The sequence below is a fragment of the Leptodactylus fuscus genome, chromosome 10 (genome assembly GCF_031893055.1).
Source record: "Leptodactylus fuscus isolate aLepFus1 chromosome 10, aLepFus1.hap2, whole genome shotgun sequence".
In the NCBI taxonomy this organism is placed as follows: domain Eukaryota; kingdom Metazoa; phylum Chordata; class Amphibia; order Anura; family Leptodactylidae; genus Leptodactylus; species Leptodactylus fuscus.
In genome coordinates, this window is record NC_134274.1 from 89,156,754 (window position 1) to 89,177,688 (window position 20,935).

The 20,935-nt window shown below is 50.4% G+C and overlaps 1 protein-coding gene across 3 annotated transcripts in view; it reads right to left on the reverse strand.

Moving 5' to 3' along the window:
* Nucleotides 1-2,425: 2,425 nt before the first annotated feature.
* Nucleotides 2,426-20,935, reverse strand: part of MAPK8 (mitogen-activated protein kinase 8) — a 38,992-nt gene continuing 20,482 nt past the window's right edge. The window contains exons 3-12 of one of the 3 annotated variants that reach the window (XM_075257667.1): nt 19,626-19,755; nt 18,080-18,138; nt 17,846-17,984; nt 16,795-16,960; nt 11,477-11,548; nt 7,438-7,620; nt 6,887-7,011; nt 6,682-6,745; nt 4,600-4,677; nt 2,426-4,079 (exon numbers count right to left, since the gene is read on the reverse strand). In XM_075257667.1, the coding sequence (XP_075113768.1) occupies nt 3,937-4,079; nt 4,600-4,677; nt 6,682-6,745; nt 6,887-7,011; nt 7,438-7,620; nt 11,477-11,548; nt 16,795-16,960; nt 17,846-17,984; nt 18,080-18,138; nt 19,626-19,755 (1,159 nt within the window). In that variant the 3' untranslated portion in view covers nt 2,426-3,936. Of the gene's footprint in view, nt 4,085-4,599; nt 4,678-6,681; nt 6,746-6,886; nt 7,012-7,437; nt 7,621-11,476; nt 11,549-16,308; nt 16,381-16,794; nt 16,961-17,845; nt 17,985-18,079; nt 18,139-19,625; nt 19,756-20,935 lie in introns of all 3 variants that reach the window. The other 2 variants (XM_075257668.1, XM_075257669.1) reach the window with 2 other exon arrangements.

The window sequence follows — 20,935 nt, forward strand, 5'->3', positions numbered from 1 at the left end:
AAGATGAGAGGCGTCTGTAATTTACATCATAGGTAGACCTCAACTATGAGAGACAAAATGAGAAAACAAATCCAGAAAATCACATTGTCTAATTTTGTAAGAATTTTTTTTCAAATTATGGTGGAAAATAAGTATTTGGCCACCTACAAACAATCCAGATTTCTGGCTCTCACAGACCTGTAACAACTTCTTTAAGAGTCTCCTCTTTCCTCCACTCATTACCTGTAGTAATGGCACCTGTTTAAACTTGTTATCACTATAAAAAGACACCTGTGCACACCCTCAAACAGTCAGACTCCAAACTCCACTATGGTGAAGACCAAAGAGCTGTCAAAGGACACCAGAAACAAAATTGTAGCCCTGCACCAGGCTGGGAAGACTGAATCTGCAATAGGCAACCAGCTTGGATTGAAGAAATCAACTGTGGGAGCAATAATTAGAAAATGGAAGACATACAAGACCACTGATAATCTCCCTCGATCTGGGGCTCCACGCAAAATCTCACCCCGTGGGGTCAAAATGATCACAAGAACGGTGAGCAAAAATCCCAGAACCACGTGGGGGGACCTAGTGAATGAACTGCAGAGAGCTGGGACCAATGTAACAAAGCCTACCATCAGTAACACACTACACCGCCAGGGACTCAGATCCTGCAGTGCCAGACGTGTCCCACTGCTTAAGCCAGTACATGTCCGGGCCCATCTGAAGTTTGCTAGAGAGCATTTGGATGATCCAGAAGAGTATTGGGAGAATGTCCTATGGTCTGATGAAACCAAACTGCAACTGTTTGGTAGAAACACAACTTTTCGTGTTTGGAGGAAAAAGAATCCATCAAACACCATACCTACTGTAAAGCATGGGGGTGGAAACAACATGCTTTGGGGCTGTTTCTCTGCAAAGGGGCCAGGACGACTGATCCGGGTACATGAAAGAATGAATGGGGCCATGTATCGTGAGATTTTGAGTGCAAACCTCCTTCCATCAGCAAGGGCATTGAAGATGAAATGTGGCTGGGTCTTTCAACATGACAATGATCCAAAGCACACCGCCAGGGCAACGAAGGAGTGGCTTTGTAAGAAGCATTTCAAGGTCCTGGAGTGGCCTAGCCAGTCTCCAGATCTCAACCCTATAGAAAACCTTTGGAGGGAGTTGAAAGTCCGTGTTGCCAAGCGACAGCCCCAAAACATCACTGCTCTAGAGGAGATCTGCATGGAGGAATGGGCCAACATACCAACATCAGTGTGTGCCAACCTTGTGGAGACTTACAGAAAACCTCTGACCTCTGTCATTGCCAACAAAGGAGAGAGAACAAAGGATTGAGATGACATTTTGTTACTGACCAAATACTTATTTTCCACCATAATTTGCAAATAAATTCTTACAAAATCCGACAATGTGATTTTCTGGATTTGTTTTCTCATTTTGTCTCTCATAGTTGAAGTCACCTATGATGTAAATTACAGACGCCTCTCATCTTTATAAGTGGTGGAACTTGCACTATTGGTGACTAACTAAATACTTTTTTGCCCCACTGTACGTCACCTTTGTACCTTTTGCTTCTTGATTCGTCCATGGGCTCATCTTTTCAGTGGTATTACACAGTTCTCTTCATTCTTCGGTATTACATGGTGCAGCTTCAGCTGTCGTATCATCAACTCACCGTACCTGCGGCGTATAGACGGCCGACGTCGGAACCTGCAACGTACAGACGGCCGACATCGGAACCCGCGGCGTACAGACGGCCGATGTCGGAACCTGCAACGTACATACGGCTGACAACGGAACCCGCGACTTACATACGGCCGACGTCGGAATGGGCTTACAGGGTTACTTCCTCTCTTGACAAATTTCTTCATAGATCCCCAACCTCCAGAGCAGATCTGATGGAAACAGTTGCGCTGCTCGATGTGGTTTTCGTAACTTTCATCGAGGTGAACGGGAAGAACAAGGTCCATTGCTGTCGCAGAAACGACTTCGCTAAGGGCAGGTTCACACGTAGAGAGTTGGAGCCAATTCTGAGGCAGATTCCATCTTCTCCCAATTCTGGTTGCCATCTGCCTCCCTTTGTTCACAACCTTGCCTTGGCTGATTCAGCCGCAGAACCGGCGCGCAAGGTTTAGTCTGATTAGCCCCATTGTATCGTGGTTAGGATTTACGGCCAGTCGTTCCCAGCTTCGGTGCGATTTGCCAAGACGGGAATAACCCTTTAATTACGGTGATCTCACGCTGGTAGCCGAGTCTTTTGGCTCAGGTACTACTGGGAAAGTGCCCAGACTGATGTTGGCAGCGACATGGAGAGGGAGGAAATGGCGAAAGCTTATCAAGTCCTTGTGGAAAGTGGGATAGGAGGCGCAACTAGGGCGCGGCGAGCCTCGGTAAGCAGGTACGCAGATTGATGACACAAATAACACACCAGACGGCCAGATTTTCCCCAACATTGATCTTTTATTACGAGTCAGTGATCATATAAATGGCCGTGCTGCTCTGGGCGCCTGTGGTCAGCATGGGTAGCGCACACACTTGGCTGAATGATTGATCTGCACTGCTAACGTAAACAGAAGAGGAATTAACAAGCAGTGATACGGTGCATCGAGACGGACAATAAGGACTAACAAGGTGAAGATTGCTTCTCCATGGCAGGCCAGCCCTGGGATATGTGAAACGTGTCCTATGCATACTGTAGGTGTGACACGGGAGGCATCTATGGTGCATTCATTCTCACAGTCCAACCAAGTCCTCGTCTGTACTCAGCAGTACCTATCCAGAGTAACACGCTTCTACTCTTACCCAAACCCTGAATAAAAAAATAAATAACTTGCATTTCCACACACAACATGGCTGCCACCATCTAACTATTTGTTCAGTTTCCTGAGAGGAAGAAAAAGAAAAGACGAGATTTTACACCGGCCCAACTTCCACCCCATGCTGCCACCGCAGATTGTTTTGCAGCAAGCTGATGAACTGCTTAGCACCACAGGGGGCGCATGTATCAAGAAGTTGGGCATCCACCGTAGAGAAGGCCAGAGCGGCCACCAAACAGAGGGGGGGGAGGACAGGAGACCCCTGCCCCTTCACAGCAGGGAGCATTGGGAGTGTCCAAAGTGTTCACGTCCATGCACGACTAGAAGAGTGCAGATTCACGTGGACGGCCTCGACGAACGCGCCTGGCCCAACGCTCCCGACGGGGCTACGAAATTCACTCACAGACATAAATCCTGACATTTGCAAGAGTGGATGCACCAACACCTCAATAGCACAGGCGATAGCGAATACAAAAATGAAAGAAGCGGGTAGAAGCGGCCCCTCCCTTTGGGTGACGAATAAAATTCATTCAATTAAAAAAAAAAAAACATTTTAAATTATTAGAATATGGAAGAGGTCTGATAAAAGAAAAAAAAAAAAAAATCCATGAGCAGCACCAGCAAAGAAACGGGAAAAAAAAAAAAAATCTAAGGAAAAGTAAAAATTTCAAGACAATCAGGACCAAAGTGACCTTTTCTGAAAAAGTCGGAGCGCTGAGCCCCCTCCCCCAACCCCCCCCCCTATCCCGTCCTCACACTATGGAAATAAAAATACAATACATATTTATGGCAGCTCGTCAAACCCTCCAGCACTTAAGTGTTCCAATTACAGCACAAAAAAATAAAATAAAAAAATAAAAATGAAACTACACTTTTCTCGTTAACCATCGTCGGCCTGGCAGGGAGTGCGTCGGATTTTTTTTTTTGCGGCTCCTCTCCAGGTCAACATCATAGACCTCCCCCACCCCCTCTCCCTCGACTGAGGGTGTCCGGTAGCTAAGAGGTTAATAATATTTACTCTACCATAATAGACGTTGCATCCCGCTGCCATGGTTGTGTGCTACCCTAGAGGTCCCTCCTTTCCCGGTCACCGTTTCTTTAGGTTACCCCCCCCCCTCCCACCCCACCCGATGAATCATCGACAGCAGCCCAGGGCCCCTGCGGAGGTTTCGAGGCTGCTGTCCGTGTCGGAGGGCAGCGTCGGGTCTGTGGACATGGAGGAAGCATCAGCCGATGAGGAGGAGGTTTGAGGCTGGGAGCCATCAGTCACTGCTGCACCTGTGCTATGAGAAAACAGACAGGGGAGTGAGCTGCAGTAAATGTTCTCAGACTACACCATGTTCCTAAAAACACCAGCGCGCCTCTACACGTTCCGGTCACACGCATAATGTCAGGTCATGCTTTTATATCTATAAGTCGGCGCCACTCGTCCCCTCTGGTCATTTCAGGTATTGCAAGTGGATATGTCCATGGGAATGGAGGAGGGGGGGGGGGGGGGGGGGTGTCTGCCTCCATTACGGAACGAGCCATGCAGACAGTAGGAACATACGGCATATAATATGGATGGAAACGTCCTAATAAAGTGCGCCAAAGTCTGACAAATGTAGACGCAAGGTAGAAGGTGGATGTGGGGCCTTAGTCTGGATCAACACTGAAGTCTGAACTGGACGGACGGATTATTTTTGGTAAGTCATTGCTAAACAACCCGTCCGTGTGAGGATAGAAGGACGTGACATATTATATTATTACAACTCCAATCAAGTCGCTAAGTCTCCTATTTTGCGCAAATGAAACCAACCTAAAGGGGCCGGCTGGCCACGGATGACGCCGTTCCTTGCTCTGTCTTCCCAGTCCAGCACCTCCTTGTATATTAACTCTGTAAAACAAAACACAGGACGCGGTGACGACCACGACACGCACCGGACCCAGGCCTTTACTAACGTGAGCCAGCACTAGTCTATTAGAGCGGGGCCGTAAGCCCAGGACAATCCCAGACTAGCCACGAGTATCCGCCATGTGCTGCCCATACCTGCCTATGAGAGGACAACCGGCAGGGGTGAAAATACAAAAAGGTCTTTATAAATCCATCTGGATAAAAAAAAAAAATATATTAAAAAAATAAAATGGGGGTTTGTTCTTAACCCCTTCCCGCCGATGGCATTTTTTGATTTTCGTTTTTGACTCCCCTCCTTCTAAACCCCATAGCTTTTTTATTTCTCCGCTCCCAGAGTCATATGAGGTCTTAATTTTTCCTGGGACAAATTTTTCTTCGTGATGCCGCCATTATTTATTCTATATAATGTACTGGGAAGCAGGGAAAAAAATCAGAATGGGGTGGATTTCAAGAAAAAATGCATTTCTGCGACTTTCTTACGGGCTTTGGTTTTACGGCGTTCACTGTGCAACCAAAATGACCTGTCCCCTGTATTCTGTGTTTTGTTACGGTTCCGGGGATACCTCATGTATAAGGTTTTATTTACATTTTGACCCCTTAAGAAAAAATCCAAAACTGTGTTAAAAAAATTTTTTTCTCAAAGTCGCCATATTCCGACAGCCGTAACTTTTTTATACGTGCGTGTACGGGGATGTATAGGGCGTCTTTTTTTGCGGGACTGGGTGTACTTTTTAGTTCCACCATTTTTGGGAAATGTTATTGCTTTGATCACTTTTTATTCAAATTTTTATCAGAATCAAAACAGTGAAAAAACAGCGGATTGGCACTTTTGACCATTTTTCCCGCTACGGTGTTTACCGAACAGGAAAATATTTGTACAGCTTTGTAGAGCGGGCGATTTCAGACGCGGGGATACCTAACATGTATGTGTTTCACAGTTTTTAACTACTTTTATATGTGTTCTAAGGAAAGGGGGGTGATTTGAACTTTTAATACTTTTTATAATTTTTTATATTTTTTTTAACTTTTTTTTTATTTTATTTTATTTTTTTTGCATCTATTAGACCCCCTGGGGTGTTGAACCCCAGGGGGTCTGATCACTAATGCAATGCATTACAATGCTAATGCATTGCAAAAAAATCATCCTCTCTTTTGCAGGCTGCATAGACCAGCCAGCAAAAGAGAGAATTTGCAGACAAGCCTGGGAGCCTTGTACAGGCTCCCGGCTGTCATGGCAATATGACGTCGACCCTGGAGCATGCTCCAGGAGCCGGCGATCCCGGGCAAAATGGCGCCTCCGGCGCCTTTGACCGTAGCGCTGGAGGGGTTAATGCCTCCGATCAGTCCGGGGACCGATTGGAGGCATTAGAGCCGGTTGTCTACTGCTTAAAGCAGTAGACACCCGGCGGCTATGGCGGCCGCCCGGCTCCCGGGCGGTCGCCATAGTTACAGACCCGACACGCGCCGTACTATTACGGCACATGTCGGGAAGGTGAGCCAGCACTAGTCTATTAGATCGGGTCCGTAAGCCCGGAGTGAAAGCTCAGGACAATCCCGGACTAGCCACGAGTATCCGCCATGTGCTGCACATACGTGCCTATGAGTGAGGGCAACCGACAGGGGTGAGGTGAAAATACAAAAAGGTCTTTATAAAACCACATGGATAAAAAAAAATATATAAAAAATAAATTAGGGGTTTGTTCTTAAATGATCGGCCATTTATTGTATTTGAGGTAGATTGCCCAATTAATCATAGTCACCCAGTCCTGCCATTGGGGTGACCGGAATACAATCGGGATTCCTGCCAACCCCCAACTATGGGATTTCCTAAAGTCTGTAGTCCTGTAGATGGAAATTGAGAAGGGGGACAGTCTATCCGGTGGAGACCATGGCAGATCCTCAAGACTGTCTGATCAGATTGGTTCCATGTCCTTCTAAGAAGGGGCCGACGGTCCTACAGAGCGGCTTTTACTCGGGTCACGTTACCTTTCCATTCCTCTATTGTGTGTTCTCTCTCGTCCAGTTGCTTATCTGGTATCTTTGGTGGAGGCTGCGTGAGAAAATGGAGAATGAGTTTGGATCACGGCGGATATCTACGACTTACAATAGGACTATCATGTTATACTATACTATAAAGCCACATCAGTCCGCCATGGCCAGAAACCATAGAAGAAGAGGAGGAAAGACTCACCGCTTCGGCCTCTAGAGAGTCGTACCAAACATTGATGTAGGGGTGCAGCAGCGCCTCGTCCACGGAGATCCTCTTGGAAGCGTCAATTACTAACATTTTGGACAGCAGATCTCTGGCTTGGCTGGCTGCAAGAAGGTGAAGACCACAAAGGGTTACTGACCACTGACGGAAGCGCGTTACGTGAAGGCGCATTATGGCGGATCACCTAGACAAAGGACATAGGATCCCCAAGTACAGCGGCCACTCTGCATTCTCATTTTCAGTGGGGTCTCAAAGGTGTTGCGATGACGTGGTGCCCGTCAGGACGTAACGACAAGACCATATACACAGGAGTTTGGGGCCGGGGTTACTTGATTATTCTGGGAAGGCCATCACCGTGTCCCCGCTCGGTAAAGGGAGAACTTGGCCTCGTCTTTATAGACCATATCAGAGGTTGTCCTTGATGGCAGTGAATGGGTTTAAGCTGTAATACCCGACACAGTCCACTGACAAGGGGGGCGCTGATTAACCCTTACCACACCTGGATTTTGGGGTATACACACGCCACTTACCTTTTAACTTGTTGTGCTCAGAGTCGGCGGGAAACAAGACGTCTGGGAAGAGTTTCTCGAAGCTGTAGCCGGCGTACTTGGGCCTGTTCTCCACGTAGGTCCTCACCGTGGGCTGCAGCTTCTTCATGAATTCGGAGCAGGGGGTGCCGAGCTGCTCGATGACTTTATTCCACTGATCAATATCTGCGAGTGGAGCTCAAGAAAACGCGGAAATACCTGAAAACTCGGATAGTCATGCAAGGGGAGCCGGAATACACCGAGACCTGTGGCCAAGCCATGGCGGAAGCGACAAGTACATGTCTAATGGCAACTACAAGGCAGGACGAGACACAAGGAAGCGGCCACGAGGACTGCAAGTGCAGGCAGCCGGGTAAGAGCAGCCGGACATCGCCGCCACCTATACTGATGGGAGGATGGGGGCTAGCACCACATGGCCTGGAGAGCCCAAATCCCCCTCACAGGGGTGTTAGTCAGACCAACAGAGTGACCCTCATGCATGATAAACAATACACCATTAAAGGGCTGTGCATGCTGATGGCCTCATAGGCAATAAAGAGCTGATCGGTGAGGGTCCAACACCCAGGACCCCCACAGACCAGCTTCTAACGCTACCTCTGCACAGGTCAGGCATATCATGAATTAGGAATGGGGCTGAGGTGCAATACCAAGCACAGCCACTCTACAATGTAAGGCGCTGTGCACAGTAAGTGACACTCACCCGTACACGTTTGTGGTGAGGGCCGTCAATATGTAACTGACATAAAGCTCCATATCCCATTCATCAGACAAGAGGGGGCGCTCACTGCATTCTAGTTTAAAGGGGTTGTCAAAGCCTTTGATGCTGATGGGCCGTCCTTAGGATAGCAGATGGGCGGGGTCTGGCGTCCTGGGCCCATCAGATCTCTGCAGCAGACGGCTCTGTACACTGTATATATAGTGGTCATCTGTCTCCCAGAGAGTAGCCCAGAGCGGCCACTGCGATATTCGGTCACCAGGAGACGTGTAAATGGCTGAATAGGATTAGAGGACTGGAGAACCCAAATAGGGGATGAGGGCAAGAAGGTGTCGGCTACAAGTCCTAAGTATTTATAGATTGCAGCCGAAAAGGAGACCTGTCCTTAGGGTCATGTTCAAACTGAGGAATTTGGAGCGGATTTTGAGGTCAATTCCACATCAAAATCTGCCATAAACTTCTCCTGGGATCCTCCTGTTTCCAATGGGAGTCGGTGCCCATTTCCCATGTGGAAACAAGAAGCGTACTGTTAGACTTTGTGGTGGACTTTGGGGCAGATTCAGGACCCGCGGCACGAGACCATCGCTGATTAACCCCATTGTGACTGAGGCTTAACAGGGAGCAAAAACATGGTTTACACAGGCCCTCACACACGACCTCCGACCTAACACTACAGGGGGAGCAGGACGCACGACCTCCGACCTAACACTACAGGAGGTGCAAGACGCACGACCTCCGACCTAACTCTAGAGGAGGAGCAGGACGCACGACCTCCGACCTAACACTAGAGGAGGTGCAGGACGCACGACCTCCGACCTAACACTACAGGAGGTGCAAGACGCACGACCTCCGACCTAACTCTAGAGGAGGAGCAGGACGCACGACCTCTGACCTAACACTAGAGGAGGTGCAGGACGCACGACCTCCGACCTAACACTACAGTGGGTGCAGGATGCACGACCTCCGACCTAACACTACAGGAGGTGCAGGATGCACGACCTCCGACCTAACACTACAGGAGGTGCAGGACACGACCTCCGACCTAACACTACAGGAGGTGCAAGACACACGACCTCCGACCTAACACTACAGTGGGTGCAGGATGCACGACCTCCGACCTAACACTACAGGAGGTGCAGGACACGACCTCCGACCTAACACTACAGGAGGCGCAGGACACGACCTCCGACCTAACACTACAGGAGGTGCAGGAAACACGACCTCCGACCTAACACTACAGGAGGTGCAGGACGCACGACCTCCGACCTAACACTACAGGAGGTGCAGGACGCACGACCTCCGACCTAACACTAGAGGAGGAGCAGTACGCACGACCTCCGACCTAACACTACATGAGGTGCAGGACACACGACCTCCGACCTAACACTACAAGAGGTGCAGGACACACGACCTCCGACCTAACAATACAGGGGGTGCAGGACACACGACCTCCGACCTAACACTACAGGGGGTGCAGGACTCACGACCTCCGACCTAACACTACAGGAGGTGCAGGACACACGACCTCCGACCTAACACTACAGGAGGTGCAGGACCCACAACCTCCGACCTAACACTACAGGGGGTGCAGGACGCACGACCTCCGACCTAACACTACAGGAGGTGCAGGACGCACGACCTCCGACCTAACACTAGAGGAGGAGCAGGACGCACGACCTCCGACCTAACACTACAGGGGGTGCAGGACCCACGACCTCCGACCTAACACTACAGGGGGTGTAGGATGCACGACCTCCGACCTAACACTACAGGGGGTGCAGGACCCACGACCTCCGACCTAACACTACAGGGGGTGCAGGACGCACGACCTCCGACCTAACACTAGAGGAGGAGCAGGACGCACGACCTCCCACCTAACACTAGAGGAGGAGCAGGACGCACGACCTCCGACCTAACACTACAGGGGGTGCAGGACGCACGACCTCCGACCTAACACTACAGGGGGTGCAGGACGCACGACCTCCGACCTAACACTACAGGGGGTGCAGGATGCACGACCTCCGACCTAACACTACAGGGGGTGCAGGATGCACGACCTCCGACCTAACACTACAGGGGGTGCAGGACGCACGACCTCCGACCTAACACTACAGGAGGTGCAGGACACACGACCTCCGACCTAACACTAGAGGAGGAGCAGGACGCACGACCCCCGACCTAACACTACAGGAGGTGCAGGACGCACGACCCCCGACCTAACACTACAGGAGGTGCAGGACGCACGACCTCAGACCTAACACTACAGGAGGAGCAGGACACACGACCTCAGACCTAACACTACAGGAGGTGCAGGACGCACGACCCCCGACCTAACACTACAGGAGGTGCAGGACGCACGACCCCCGACCTAACACTACAGGAGGTGCAGGACACACGACCTCAGACCTAACACTACAGGAGGTGCAGGACGCACGACCCCCGACCTAACACTACAGGAGGTGCAGGACGCACGACCTCAGACCTAACACTACAGGAGGAGCAGGACACACGACCTCAGACCTAACACTACAGGAGGTGCAGGACGCACGACCCCCGACCTAACACTACAGGAGGTGCAGGACACACGACCTCAGACCTAACACTACAGTACAGCAGACAGGCTGGGGGGGGGGGGGGAGGCTCCTGCTGCAGTCAGATGTCAGACAGAGCAGTAAGGAGGGGGAACATGGCTGAGGGGATTGCTATATATTTTACATTTTACTAAGGACCTTTATCCCCCTCCAGCTCTTTCCATCCCTCCGGAGGACAAATCTGGAGCATCTTTAGTCCAGTCTCACTTTATACCACCTGTTACTTGGCGTATCCCTTTAACTCCCCCATTCCCAACAATTCCCACCCCCTGGTACAGAGTAGGTGACATAGGTCAGTTTTGGGTACTTTCAGCCTAGTAAATCTGCCCCATCGTGCCCATGGCCTCGTTGTCCTCCTGATCTACAGTAGACCCGGTCTGTCCTGGGGATTGTCCGCCCCTCTTCTCGAGGCCTCCCTAGACAGGTGGCGGTATTATGTAGCTGGGCAGGGTTATAAGACGCACCAGGCGCGCCGACAGATTAGTGGAGAGGTTAATAAGCCGATGAGACCTACATTAGGCGGTCGGTGCCCCACGACAGCAGCGCAGCCCAGAACTCAGAAAACATGGCTTTCCTTCTTACTTACTATGACACACACTCATTGCTCACGTAGGAGGAGGACACGGGGGTCTGAGCCTACACACAAACGTGCCAAAAAGCCCTGGCTGGAGCATGGGAGGGAATGGTGGGTTGTACGAGCCGATGGGAAGGATACGGTCTGTGCCGGGGAACAACACACCACCTTTGATCATCTCTCCCAAGATGCAACCCACTGACCAAATGTCAACTGAAAACAGAATGCAAGGCGATTAATGGAGGGATTACCAGGACAGAGGACGGGTGCGACCAGAGAGAATGCACAGAATACAGCGGAGCGCCAGGCTACTCGACTGCCGACATCAACCAGGCCAAGGGCCTTGTACAAGGCGGCTTCACCAAAAGACCAAACCAACCATTCCCTTGTACGGAGGACGGCCATTGGAAGCCGTGACTTACCTCTGCTCCCCAGCACTGATGGTCTGGCGGCCCCCTGCTCTTTGTTTATAGGCGCCCCGTATCTGCAGACAGAACTTGCACGATGGCTCCCACCCCAGCTGATTCTAAGCACAGACCGTGAGGGCCAGCAGAGCTTTAGTGCGGGATCACTTCAGGTTGTTCCTAATTTTTCTATATTTCTGGTATCCTTATGGCTCATCCTTAGATCAGAGGAAGCCCCTTGTGATTGGCTGGTGGAGGCCTCATCCACGTCACAGCGCCGTACACTTTGTAGTGGCCAAGTCTGGTACTGCAGCTGCACCACTACTGAATATAAAGCGCAATGTCTGGTAGACAACCACATGGGCATGGATTCAGTCAGCAGATGGTTGGGGGGCGCCGGGGGTTGGGTCTCCACTGATCGGTCATTGATAACCTATCCCAAATCCAAGCTTATCGCCAATCTCTCAGCGTCCTTGATAAACATTCAGCATATGGTGACCTAATAATGGGTAATGGGTTCTAGGCCTATCGGTATAGCCTGCAGATCGGGATGGGGACCGCAACGGATCAAGGAAATGGGGAACAATATAAAGCGGTGGCTGTGCGCTGTTAATGGGAGCACGTTACATGAGAAGACCCCTTTAATAGGGAACCTGTCGGACCACTACCCCACCAGCAAGCCATTAAACAGCGTCCCAAACCTCTGCATCACACCGTCCCATCGCTGACAATACCCTCTGGACACCGGGCGTCTTCACGCTTCCTAAGACTAGCAGCGGCCATGTCATACAAAGGCTCGGGACCCTAAATCCTGGCTGCTTGACCGACAGGTTCCCTTCAAAATGGAGGCCCCTAGACCCCTGACTGGGAGCTGCTGACCCAGCTTACTAAGGGGGACCCCGCCAAATACTGAGGCCTCATTCGTAGAGAATGTGACGGGTAAGGTAACAACATGGGAGTGCAATGAAGACTCCACACAAACCTGCAAAATACAGCGGGGTCTCTGTATACGGTCATGGGCCAATGTGGTGACATCCGCGTTATCTGGCGGACGCGAATGACAAGTGTCCTGCGGCTTACATCGGCAGTCTAGTAGCCATGGCGGCTCCGTACAGTCTCAGGGCAGACGCTTCCTATTATTTATATACAGAAACATTAAAAATTGCAGATTTCCAAATAAATTTTCCTTCTGAAACAGAAAAACAAGCGTCAAACACATAAGCACGTTCTTGTCACTCCTCGCACACGCTATCTTGAGTTTCCACCACAGACAGGGGTCAGCGGCCCCCGATGGGCGCAAGGTCAGGGGTCAGGCCCCGCTATCACACAGACAGTGGCCAATCAGGTCGCCGCTTTCACTTTCCATAGAGGAGAGCGGGGCGCGGGCTCCACTTTGGCTTTGCTCCAGTTGTGATACATCGCGCCCTCTGCTACAGACACAGATAGACAGGATCGGCCATAACATTAATACCAGGTAATATAGATCCGGCAGAAAGTGATCAGTCCATTTCTGAAGCCGATGTGTTGGAAGCAGAAAATATGAGCAAGCTTAGGATACACCATAAACCTCTCATAGATCGCAGGTCCCTCCTCTGGACCCCCATCTTGTAAAATAATCCCCCCCCGGCTGGTAAGACTGTCCTCGATGGTCAGGTTTTATGGAAACAACTCCTATTCCCTTCCATGGGAGTTTGGGATATCTGAGCCACCCTGTTTCGATAAAGCCCGACCACCAAGGTCAGTCTGACCGGCGAGGTTGCAATGAGGTAAAAGCCGGGGTACAGAGTCTGGGGCGGTCATTTTAGTGCAGGTCCTGCAGCAATGCCATACAAGTCTTTGGCAGGAAAACCGGTGACCGATGACAGGGCCAAGTGTGTCCAAAGCTGAGCGACAGGGTGACTTGTACGAGATGGTGAGGTGGGTGGGGGGCCATTGGACCAGGCCGGCCCATATAAGGACTACTGTCACAGATTGAGGTGTATGGAGCTGTGTAGTTGTCACCTGGTCAGAGTCACCATACTGAGCCCTGTCCACATCAGAACCGGACCCTAGAGCAATGGACGTCAGCGCCCGGTCTGATGGATCCAGTATTACGTCACCTGCCTGGGAAAGAAATGGCACAAGGATGAGAAGAAGGGGCCAGTGGAGACAATGGGATGGCTACTATGACATGTGGCCCCTGCCTAAGCATTGGACATGCCCCCTATGGGCAGTCAGCTCCGTCACCAGGATAAGGCTCCTGCTACCACACCAAAATCGTTCAGAAATGGTCTGAGGAACCCGACAAAGATCGAGGCCATGACTTGGATCATCTGCTGGATTGTCCGGGAAAAACAAAACCCAATCCATGGAGGCCGCAGCGAGTAACTTACAGGATCTGACACCACGGGACTCCTACCGGGGGCTTGTGGAGTCCAGGCCTTGACGGGTCAGAGAAGGCCTCACAATATTAGGCAGGAGCTTATAAAGGGTATTCAGGCAACGCTAATGGTAAAAACCAATAGGCAGATCATACTTACCGTGCACAGTGGGCGGTTCGTGCACAGTGGGGCGTGTGCACAGTGGGGCGTGTGCACAGTGGGGCGCCATCTTCAGTCCCGCCTTCTTCTGGTGTCTTCTTCCAGCGACGTCCTCCTGGGCTCTTCCTCGCCTCCTTCTTCTTTTCTTACGGCGGGTTGTGTTTAGATACCGCGCACCATTTTTGTCAATGGAACTTCGCGCCCATACTGCGCATGTGCAGTACGCTCACGTAGTTCTAAGGGGAACTGAGCACACGGTGCACGTCGCTGGAAGAAGACACCAGAGGAAGGCGGGACCGAAGATGCCGAACCGCCCACTGTGCATGGTGAGTATGATCTGCATATTGGTTTTTAGGGTATTAGTTTAAAACGGGAGGGGGCGTTGCCCGAATAGCCATAGGTGGGGCCCATAGGGCATGATTTTGATGATAGAGCCCCTTTAACGTTACGACTGACCGGTGTCTATCTGTGACTGTAAACATGGCAACAAAGCATTACCCAATGTTGACACTGCTAGCTGCATTGACAATAAAGCAATATGGCCGCCATTGTATGTGTGCGGAGACCAGAGGGGCCACCATCGGCTTCCATAGCAATGTGTACACGCGCACTCCAGAGATCAGCTACAGGGAGGCAGAGACATGGTCGTATGGCCGGACCCGCCACAATCACTTCAGCGACATTTCCTCTCCTGGGATTAACGTGAAGGCGGCGCACGCGGCACATACAGGAGACAGGACAGCGCGCGCGGAGAGAACACGCAGAGACATGCACCCTGAGGGAAGCGTGTACTATCCCGTACAGGAGTAAGGCCATGTTCCTAGAGATTTCTGCCATAACTCATGTTGAATCCGCAGCGATGATGACAATGTGGTGCTCATTCCATGTGTGAACGCGGCCTTAGGTCATGTGCAGCACATCAGCTGCAGAATCTACAATGGTATGGTGCAATGCATGTGAATGGGGGTCTACATAGAAAAACACAAGAGGATTGGCAGGACATGCACAGAACCCATGCAGGCCGCTCTGCAGCAGATGAACGTGGCCTTACGGTGAAAGCAGCGCCCTGGAAAAACTGCTGATCTTTCCAATAGCAATGGGGTTAAGGTAAAGAAGTCAGAGTGATCGGAGACACTAAACCACCACAGGGCCAAAGGATTGAAGGTCCCAAATAGCCACAGGTCTATAGGAGCCACGAACGCCCAGTTGGTTTAGTGCCCAATATCAACCTGACAGGTTCCCTTCCGTTTTCTTACGCTCAGCTCTCTCCAGTTCCTCCATTGCACCAGGTGACCCTCTGACTCCTCAAAACAGCGCCAGACACGACGTGAGTCTCTTAAGACTGCACGGAAATCAGTCAGAGCGAGGGCGACAGTGCACCGGAGGGACGGGACCATGGTAAGAAAACGTACAGGACCGCCATTTACCTTACAAAAGGACCAAGTGGTAAAGAAAGTGGTTTTATTAAGGACGGCTACTCCTCCCGACTCCCCGTAAGCATGCACACTTGGATCAGCTCCTAAGGGAACAGAACAAAATGGCGGCCTAAAGGTAGACATTAATGGGAGATACAACGGATATGCCATAAATCTCAAAAATGTCGGCCCACCTCTGGGACCACATAGACAGATTTCCATCTTGATATAGGTGCGGGTCAGACCCTATGGGAGTGCGGAGCGTTGGATTTCAGCCATTTCTAGGGCTGCCAATGACCGCCTACATATACAAGGGTCAATCCAAGGATGTCACTGCCGTACCCATAGGACGTGTATGGAAACAAGCACAAGTATGGGGCACCCTTGGGTCCAATACCTTATACCCCCCCCATATAGATGGCCAATCCAAGCGTGCATGTACAGGGCAGAGTAAGGTCCCTATAATAAGCTCTAATGAACCCAAATGACTGCAGTCTGAACAAGTCCCTAAGATCAGCACCAATGCGGGTGTCCACTCTAGTCCCAGGAGAGAAAACTGCAAGAAAACACGAGTACGCGCGGGTGTATAAAGTCACTGTGCCAGGTGCCGCGCGCTCAGAAGTGTGCAAGGATACAGTCCCTTCCCGGGAAGAGAATCTTGTGGCATATCATTTCTCCCATTATGCACCCCACCGACCACAAGTCCACTATCAGTGGTGACAGCGCAAGGGGAGGGGGGGGAACAAGATGGTGGAAGGAGGGGAGGGGGGGAAAAAGCAGAAGCAAGAGAGAAAGAGGTGTCAGTGAAAACAAGTGAACAGCCAAGTGCAGGCAGAACCTGAAAAAGGTGAGAGGTCAGCATGAAAAAGACAGGAGCACGGGGGGGCGATGCTGCGGAGGGGTTAGCAGATCATTAACCTTCTGATCCCGGGGTACGGGGGTAAATGGGGAGAGATCAGTGCTGGGCCTCAGCTGGGGCAAACACCGCCCCAAATCATCTACTTCATGACAATACAGAACAGAGGGGTGACCCGCGGCTTGCAAATTCTCCAGGGGCCTCCAGTGATGGCACATGTATGGACGGCTATGTGTGAATGAGGGGGGGAGGGGGAGACACTGACCATTTTCTTTGTATCCCATCCCCAGGATGACTTCTGGAGCTCGGTAGTAGCGGGTCACGACGTACGGCGTCATCATGAAGCTGGTCCCTGCTGTCCTGGCAAGGCCAAAGTCCAGGATCTTCAGGGTGCAGTCAGACTTCACTACTATATTACTTGGTTTTAAATCCTGTAAAACAAAAAAAATAATAAAATGTGGAAACAGAACAAAGACAAGTCAGATTACATGGAAAATGTCTGAGGTTTCCAGTCCTGACATAAGCTACAGCAGGAAAGTAACACTCATGTAGACAAGATGGCGGCTGTAAGGTCCAGGCTTTGGCATTGTATTAGGAGATATCTGGGTACTTATCCTTGGCCTATCCTTACAATAGCTTATGAATGTCTGACCCCGGGGACCGAGGTGAGAACAGGTCACGTAATGAACGAATGTGACGTCACTCACCTGAACGCAGCGGTCAGTCTGATCTGTGGAGGTCCTAGGGATTGTACGCCCATCAATCGTATAAGGAACCCCCTTAAACTATCTACATTGCCTTATATGAGGTCAGCGTCTGCTTGTCTCATCTTAGAGAAGACCTTTCATGTCCTCTGAATTGAGCGCACTGCTGACCGTCCCGGTACTGTGGCTATGGCTGGGCTGTAAAGAATACCCCCGACCCTCTGCACTGATCCGCTGTTTGGTAAGAGACAGACGTACCCCCGTACCCTTCAGGGAGACACAAGCTCGGACGTGTATAGCAGCTCAGCTCCCACTGAAATCAATAGCAACTCCCGGCCACACGACAGGGCACAGAGCCAGTGTATGGCGGTACGTCCGGGCCTTGTACTAAGTATCTTGTCCATGCAGAAGCCATAAATAAAATGCAGCCCGAGCATTAGGATGCAAAGACAATGGCAGTCATGGCGCAGTAAACCTGGTCCAATCTGCTTCCTATTACATACAGTGATCAGGGTACGGCCAGGGCCGTGTAATGCTGCAGGTAGGACTGAGCTGTACCTCAGGGTATCTGCAGCATCTTGCCACCATTGCCCATGTGGGGGCTGAACTTACCCGGTGGATGATGCCCGCAGAATGTAAGTGCTTAATGCCGCACAGCATCTGGTACAGAAGGTAGGACATGCGCTCATGATCCAATTCCATCTGAATAACTTGGCACAAATTGGCATCCATCAGTTCCATCACAATGTACCTGAAACGCGTGGAGACAGACACTGAACATTGGAAGGATCTGGCCCGTGATCCAAGAGAGGACCAAGTACAATAGCGAGACGGCACAATACTCACAAGTCTTGAAACTCCTCCAGAGACTTCTGTGGTGTGAAGACATTTAGAAGTCCAATAATCTGGAAGGAGGAAAAACCAAAGAGATGAGAAGAACGAAAAACGGGCACAAATGACTCCATGATGTGGCGGAGGTCTGACCTGCAGAGACTTCCCTGGTGGTCTAATATCTACAGCTTTGGAGGACTAGCGTCTAGGGTAAAGGAAAGGCCACAGGATAAGGGGCAGCAATGAAGACAGCAGTGGTCCCAACGTCCCGGAGGCCTCCGCCTGGTGCGCTTGTATGACCAGAGCTCCATTCACTTCTATGTAACTGCAATAAGTCTCCTTATAGGGAATCTACCATGAAACCTTTTTTTTTTGTGGCTATTCATCTCTTACCTTTAGACGTGGTCTCCACCGCGCCGTTTCTTAGAAATACCGTTTTTTACCGGTATGTAAATTAGTTCTCTGGCAGCGATGGGGGCGGGCCCACTGCTTCTCGAGAACACGATCCTGCGACGCCTCCATCTTCGGCTGCATCCTCTCCTTCTCTGTCGTCTTCCTCCGACGCCTGCGCAGTTGGCTCTGCCAGTGAGACACTAGTAGAGCCGCGTGCGAATGCCGGCCGGCGGCCATTTTTGGGAGGCCACTCTTGCTCTTGTAGTTCAATGCAGGAGCGGCCTCCCAAAAATGGCCGCCGGCCGGCATTCGCACGCGGCTCTGCTGGTGTCTCAGGTGACGCAGGAGGAAGACGACAGAGAAGGAGAGGATGCAGCCGAAGATAGAGGCGTCGCTGGATCGTGTTCTCGAGCTGCAGTGGTCCCGCCCCCATCGCTGCTAGAGAACTAATTTGCATACTGGTAAAAACTGGTATTTCTAAGGAATGGCGCGGCGGAGATCACGTCTAAAGGTAAGAGACGAATAGCCTTTCTAAAGGCTACTCCGACGTCTTATCTACACAAAAAAAGGTTTTAATGGTAGAATCCCTTTAAGGGCACAAGTGCTTTACAGGAGACGTCCGAGGCCACCAGTATCTGATCAGTGGATGTCTGACCTGGGCCCTGCGCTGATCAGCTGATTTGGCTGCCTCAATCTATATACAAGATGTACGGCCAGAAACTCGATCGGTGCAGGGACCAGGTAATGGACCTCCACCCGCCTGGTACTGATAACCTAACCTGTATCCATCACCCTCGGTCTTGGCCAACCCCTTTAAGATTTGATTTCCAAGGAGGGGTTAATAATTTCCTGCAGGTTAGAAGAGGGAATGAATGTTCGATATCCTGGGACCTTGGGGAAAGAAGGAGTTAATATTAGATTCCCCCTGGAGAGACGGAGTAGACCCCCCAGAATACAACAGAGGAGGGGAAACTTAGCGTTTCGGATAATGTTCCCTGGTGGTCGAGGGTAGGAGAGGGGATTAAACGTGGCCTGTCTTTAGTGGCAGCCATTGTTTGATCACCAGACACACGTTACAGCAAGATTTTCTATCCTAAAAAATACGACTGCCAAATCACACCTGTAACAGAACAGCCTTCGTAGGACGGGCGCGGAGCGCGGGACTTACGTTCTTGTGGTTGACGCATTTCATGAGCACAAGCTCGCGGTACGCCCTCTTAGCATGCGTTTGGTTCTGGAAGGGACGACTCAGCTTTTTGATGGCAACATGGCGCTCAAGAACAGCATCGTAGGCGGCACTGAGGGGACACAAAACATGGTTGTATACACTGTATACTCCTATAACAAGGCTGTATATACTATATACTCCTATAACAAGGCCGTATATACTATATACTCCTATAACAAGGCCGTATACACCGTACACTCCTATAACAAGGCTGTATACGCCGTACACTCCTATAACAAGGCTGTATATACTATATACTCCTATAACAAGGCTGTATACACCGTACACTCCTATAACAAGGCTGTATACACCGTACACTCCTATAACAAGGCTGTATACATCGTACACTCCTATAACAAGGCTGTATACACCGTACACTCCTATAACAAGGCTGTATACACCGTACACTCCTATAACATGGTTGTATACACCGTACACTCCTATAACAAGGCTGTATACACCGTACACTCCTATAACAAGGCTGTATATACTATATACTCCTATAACAAGGCTGTATACACCGTACACTCCTATAACAAGGCCGTATACACCGTACACTCCTATAACAAGGCTGTATATACTATATACTCCTATAACAAGGCTGTATACACCGTACACTCCTATAACAAGGCCATATACACCGTACACTCCTATAACAAGGCTGTATACACCGTACACTCCTATAACAAGGCTGTATACACCGTACACTCCTATAACAAGGCTGTATACACCGTACACTCCTATAACAAGGCCGTATACACCGTACACTCCTATAACAAGGCTGTATACACCGTACACTCCTATAACAAGGCTGTATACACCGTACACTCCTATAACAAGGCCGTATACACCGTACACTCCTATAACAAGGCCGTATACACCGTACACTCCTATAACAAGGCCGTATACACCGTACACTCCTATAACAAGGCTGTATACACCGTACACTCCTATAACAAGGCTGTATATACTATATACTCCTATAACAAGGCTGTATACACCGTACACTCCTATAACAAGGCCGTATACACCGTACACTCCTATAACAAGGCTGTATACGCCGTACACTCCTATAACAAGGCTGTATACACCGTACACTCCTATAACAAGGCTGTATACACCGTACACTCCTATAACAAGGCTGTATACGCCGTACACTCCTATAACAAGGCTGTATACGCCGTACACTCCTATAACAAGGCTGTATACACCGTACACTCCTATAACAAGGCTGTATACACCGTACACTC